The sequence below is a fragment of the Lactuca sativa genome, chromosome 8 (assembly GCF_002870075.4).
Source record: "Lactuca sativa cultivar Salinas chromosome 8, Lsat_Salinas_v11, whole genome shotgun sequence".
Lineage (NCBI taxonomy): Eukaryota > Viridiplantae > Streptophyta > Magnoliopsida > Asterales > Asteraceae > Lactuca > Lactuca sativa.
In genome coordinates, this window is record NC_056630.2 from 161,022,164 (window position 1) to 161,028,172 (window position 6,009).

Genomic DNA, 6,009 nt, shown 5'->3' on the forward strand with positions numbered 1-6,009 from the left:
ACATTATGTGCCATCAGGACCGACAGGATTACGCAAGGAATAAAACTAGATAACACAACAACAATATACAAACTCTTTTTCTCATACAACCTCAAACTTCATTAAACATATTGTCTGTCGGTCCTGATGACAGATTGTCAGTCCTTATGACACATTATGTGTCATTAGGACCGACAAGATTTCGCAAGAAATAAAACAAGATAACACAACAACAATATACAAACCCTTTTTCTCATACAACCTCAAACTTCATCAAACATATTGTCTGTCGGTCCTGATGACAGATTGTCAGTCCTTATGACACATTATGTGTCATCAGGACCGACAAGATTTCGCAAGAAATAAAACAAGATAACACAACAACAATATACAAACCCTTTTTCTCATACAACCTCAAACTTCATCAAACATATTGTATGTCGGTCCTGATGACAGATTGTCAGTCCTTATGACACATTATGTGCCATCAGGACCGACATGATTACGCAAATTCCACAGGCAAAGACTCCCAATCCAAACTCGGTTTCCAGTCGGCTTCCATAATAACTTTCAAAATCTCTTTTGCCACAATCTTGCTCCCATCTGGAGATAAATGTATCCCATCTCTGTAATTTATCAAAACAATCAAATCCACCATCAACCATACGTATATAATATACATTGAAACATAAAACAAGTTGTATTGTGTTTGCCTTGCATTGGACTCAAACTGATGTTACTTTGACAAATTTTACAAAAGGTTTGTGTGGGCAATTTTTTATCACTATAAAAGGGCAAATTACATGTCGTATTTAACTTTTTTACCCATATATTTTTTTTACTTAATTAGAAATTAAAGTAGACTTACGTAAAACAAGTTGTCAACCAATCATCTTGTTGCTTAAATGCAGTACAAAGATCAATAGCTTTAATCTTCATCTCATGGCTTAATTTTACACAAGCATCTGCATATTTTTTGCATTGTTCATTTTTTCGATCCTCAACACTGGTTTAAAAAAAAAGTTGCAAGTGCCAATGAGAAGTAACAATTACAAGGAATATTCATATTTTATGGAAAAAAAAAAAAACTTAGGTTACTAATAATCACCCTAAAACTTGTAGAATTTGAGCCTCATTCACAGGAGGAGCAGTAAGAAATATTATGCGAGTCTTCTCTGAAAGGCTCTGGTAATGTAACATAACATAACATTTTTACACAAGAGGTCTTTAAATGAAAAGTGGTGAAAGGATCACATAAAATATTATATATGGTAAAAATTTACCTTGAGATGAATAGCAATATTTCTCATGTTTTCAACATACTCAGAAAGTGGTACATGAGAACTTAAGCCATTTGGATGAGGAAGGACTGAATCATTACCTCCAAAATAAACTATCACCAAAGATGGTTGTATTGCTTCATCCTAAATACAAGAAATAGCAACATACTTTCAGGTATTCGTTTATTAGACCTAATAAGAATTGAAATTAGAATGCTATAATTGAGTAGATTTTTCAAAGTGCCTTAATAAGAAAAAAGAAAGTGTAAATACAATGCTGTAATAAAGAAAATAAAAAAGTAGGATGCTAAATAAGGAAATAAATGAAAGTGCATTGTTATTTCTTCCATTTAGCTCAGAACTAAGAGAGGATATTCAAAAAAATTGGGAAACTGTATGAATTTGGTTTTCAAAGTGGCAATTAAACTAACAAAATTACCTTTGGAAAAATTTGATCCAAAACTTCTACAGCTTTCCTGGAGTTCCATCCAGCATATCCTCGCACAAATATGTCTGCCTTTACCATTTGCAAAGTGAAAAAATATTGATGTACAGAATTCAACAAATACATGATACATATAGAATAATCGAATACATAACATTCCTCATAAAGAGTCTCTGCAATTGAGATTTGAGATTCATAGAAAATTTGTGGTTTGCTTTTAATAATGACTATAACAAACCCTTAAAAGCAGCTTGTTCCGTTGTTCGTAGTTATAAATTGATACAGAAGTGTGCGATTGCCGATTGCAATCCCTTATTCAACCTACCAACCATTAATCGATTCCTCGTGAGTATTTAACTTCTGGATAAGTGATTTATCGTTAATTGAGAAATCTACAAGTGTAGTGATACTTATCGATTTATCAATGATCAAAACGATGCATTCAGTAGCATACTAAACTCGAACTCACTATCGAATGGATCCAAATAAGAACATAAATCAAAGGTGAAATCCAACCTTTCGAGCGTAAATGTCTGCGAGAATCGCACCCCAACCTTGCTTACCAAAGCTACCTTGAACGATTGACGAACCAAATAACACGAACTGTGGCCTTCTTGGTCCCACCATTGTTTCGCGCTCTACCAACCCCAGATCATTTCCGCAGGTAACAAGTGGTGTGGGTTATAGTCCAATTTTGTATTTCTTAATTTAATAATTGTCATTTTCAATTAATGATTTATGTTTTTAATTTATTATCATTAATTATTTCATGTCATAAATACTAATATTATGTCATTTTCAACCAACAATTTTTATTTTCATTAAATAATTATTAGTTTAAGAAACCAAATAACAATCATGATTAATTTGATTATCATTGTCGTTGCAAATTCCCAATTGATAACCATGATTGACTGATTTAGTTGATTATGCATATAAATTCATTTTGCTTAATGAATGCCACTAGATCATGTAATTGAAATTTACATGGGTGTTAAAAGAGACTTAAACTATGATCTAATACAACTTGTATAAAAAGAGTTTCATCCCGAACAAATCGAATAGGAGAGTCAAGGGGGCACATCCCGACTGATCGATCTGTGGGTGGAGTTGAGGGCCAGCACCACAAATCCTAAACAATGTCTATATTGTTGTGTAATATCTAATTTGACATAATTCATTTTACTATTCATTAAGATTGGTCGAAATAGGCTAATAGCACACCACGGTGGAGTGAGGTGTCACCACGGTGGTCTTGTGTGTGGTGGTGCGGTGAACAGTGTCGTGTGACAAAGATACACCGCATATGTTATTCTTTTTATGTCCAACGGGTCCATCTCCAACGGCCATATTATGACCATTTTTCATTTTTTTTAAACTAACCATAATAAATATCATACCACTAAGAAACAAAATTACGAAGAAAAAAAAATCAAGTAGACTTATTTTGTATGTATTTTAACTTAATTGTCATAAGTATAAGTATGTAATGGTTTTAATTAAATTAATAAAATATTCCACTTTTATTATTTTAAATATTTATATAATCATTAAATTACATTTTATTATAATTAATTTAAAAAAAATGAGATGTATTGAGAAGTGAGAGAAAAATAGCATTGATGTGAGGCAAAAAAATGTGGGGAAGTGAGTTGATATACCCACGAGCCTAATTAAGGTAAGTATAAGTTTGTTGAAATGCCAAAAGAACCAAAAATTTATAGTAGTAACCAAAATTTTAGGTTTTGCTTTTTGTTTAAAGAACAAAAATAATAAGTAAATTGCATTATATCTTATTACAATATTTTTATATTGTATATATAAGTTCTTTTGAGTAATTATATAAGGTCCATCTAGTTTACATTGTATTCCATTTAGTTGTAATGTTAGTTATACATATTTAAAAACTTCAGTCTGATGACAAAGAGAGCCAGCTCATCGGGAACGACACAAGATTAGTCAAACTCAAAAGGCAAAGACTCCTGATACGAATCCAGTTTCCAGACAGCTTCCATAATAACTTTTATGATGTTTTTTTGCCACAATCTTGCTCCTAACTAGAGATAAATGCATCTCATCTCTGTAATTATCAACACATTTACATCACCATCAATTGTCCGTATTTGTATTTAATATTTAAAACAAGTTGCATTGTGTTTGACTTGCATTTGTATAGTGGTAACTATTTGTATAGGCTAAGACTCAGATCGAGATCGAGGTTAGTGAGACCAAATTTGCAAAAAGGTAGGATAATGGTAACTATTTGTATGGACAATGTTGCTATAAAAGGACAAATAGCGGGGACTAGCAATGTACCTTTCTCTCCTTTATTTAATTTTTTTACCCGTAATAGTGAGTAGCAATACAACTATAAACTTTTATTAATAATAACAATGTACTTACATTTTATCGATAATAGCGACATGCTTAAACTTCGCTAGCAATATAGGTGGCCAAGATATTTCTTTTTTACTTAATCGGAACATGACTTTGTGCAGTAAACTATATATGAATGTTTCTTTTTGACTTAACGTAGAAATAATGACTTAATACTGAAAGTCAATGAAACGAGGTTTTCCAATTAACTCCTAATTTTTCACAAATTTGCCTTTATTTATTTTTCTTTTCCATTTTCCCCGAATGTGATGTCATTTTCTCAAATATTTTTAAACATTATATATATGGACACCACTTTATATCAAATTAAAACATACTTACATAAAGCAGGTTGTCAGCCAGTCATCTCTTGTTGAATGGTGACAAAAAGATCAATAACTATAATATTCATTTCTCGACACTATTCTACACAAGCATCAATGTATATTTTGCATAGTTCATTGTTTAGATCATCGATTCTGGTTTTCTAAAAAAAAGTTGTAAGATCAAATGCAAATTGATAACTTGAATAAATATTATATGAAAAAAAAAAAAAAAAAAAAAAAAAAAAAAAAAAAAACTTAAGTTAGTAATAATCACCCTGATTTTTCTAACATTAGAGCCTCGTCATGGGAGGAGTAGTAAGAATTATTATACGTGTCATCTTTGAAAGGATCTGATAACATAACAAGTCGTACTGTGTTTAGTGTGTATTAGACTAATACAAATATCAATGGGACAAAAATGCAATTTTTGGTCCCACCAAAAAAAGGTGGAATAAAGTGGGACAAGGAGTCTCTCTTGATCTCTCGTTTGTGAAAAAGACATAAATGCCCTCGTAGAAAGCATATCGTACTTACCACCATTTTACCAATATAGTTACCGAACTATTAGTTTTTATGATTCTTTTAATAATAGTTCAATAAAAAACAATATTTTAATGACTAAAATATTATATATATGGTAAAAAATTACCTTGAGATGGATAGCAATATTTTTCATGTTTTCAACATATTCATCAAGTGGTACATGAGAACCTAAGCCATTTGGATGAGGAAAGACTGAATCATTACCTCCAAAATAATAAAGATAGTTGTATTGCTTCGTTAAAAGTGGGAACAGAAAGGAAATTGAAAAGATTATCTGGAATATAGTTTAACTAGTTTAACGGCAAAAAATAGCAACATACTTTCATGTATTTGTTTATTATAGCATCATACTTTCATTTTTCATACATTGAAAAAAATGGTAAAATCATATGAATTTGGTTTTTGAAAGTGCCAATTGATTAAACTGAAGAAATTACCTTTGGAAAAACTTGATCCACAACTTTAAGCGCTTGCCTCGAGTTCCAACCACCATATCCTCCGCAAGAATATGCCTGCATATACATTATACGAAAAGAATCACCAACTACATCGATACTGAAGTGTGTAAATTAAGCGGTTGGCATTGATAGAAATGTAATTACGTAAATACACCAAGCGCTATGTTCGTAGTTGTACAAAAGTGTGTAAATTAACCGATTCGAAGTAAAAAATTTAACTTCTGGATAAGTGATTTAACATTAATTGAGAATTCTACAAGTGTAGTGATACTTATCAATTTATCATGATACATGATCAAATGAAATGCATTTGGTAGCATACGAAAACTCGAACTCGCTATATCGAATGTATCCAAACAAGAACAAAATTCAAAGGGGAAATCAAACCTTTCAAGCATAAATGTCTGCGAGAATCGCTCCCCAACCTTGCTTACTAAAGCTACCTTGAACAATTTATGAACCTAACGACACGAACTCTGGCCTTCTCCCACCATAGTTACAATAATATGTAGAAATAAAAGTTTATAAAAGGTACAAAAATATAATGATCATAAAAGAATAACGATATGTAAAAACATTATATATATATATATATATATATA

General features: G+C 31.2%; 1 protein-coding gene across 1 annotated transcript; it reads right to left on the reverse strand.

Moving 5' to 3' along the window:
• Positions 1-215: 215 nt before the first annotated feature.
• Positions 216-2,379, reverse strand: LOC111877409 (GDSL esterase/lipase CPRD49). Its single transcript, XM_023873935.3, has 6 exons — positions 2,221-2,379; positions 1,699-1,776; positions 1,263-1,403; positions 1,088-1,164; positions 848-985; positions 216-605 (listed from the first exon to the last, which is right to left on the reverse strand). The coding sequence occupies exons 1-6, from the start codon at positions 2,329-2,331 to the stop codon at positions 482-484; spliced, it is 669 nt and encodes a 222-aa protein (XP_023729703.1). The 5' UTR covers positions 2,332-2,379; the 3' UTR covers positions 216-481.
• Between the last annotated feature and the right edge of the window lie 3,630 nt (positions 2,380-6,009).

What these genes read in the sequence shown, in the direction of transcription:
- LOC111877409 (XM_023873935.3), bottom strand. Translation starts at nt 2,331, where the DNA reads ATGGTGGGACCAAGAAGGCCACAGTTCGTGTTATTTGGTTCGTCAATC. An exon ending in TGGATCAAATTTTTCCAAAG is followed by an intron (nt 1,404 to 1,698) that starts GTAATTTTGTTA and finishes TCTTGTATTTAG; the next exon opens with GATGAAGCAATACAACCATC. An exon ending in TGGTTGACAACTTGTTTTAC is followed by an intron (nt 606 to 847) that starts GTAAGTCTACTT and finishes GATAAATTACAG; the next exon opens with AGATGGGATACATTTATCTC.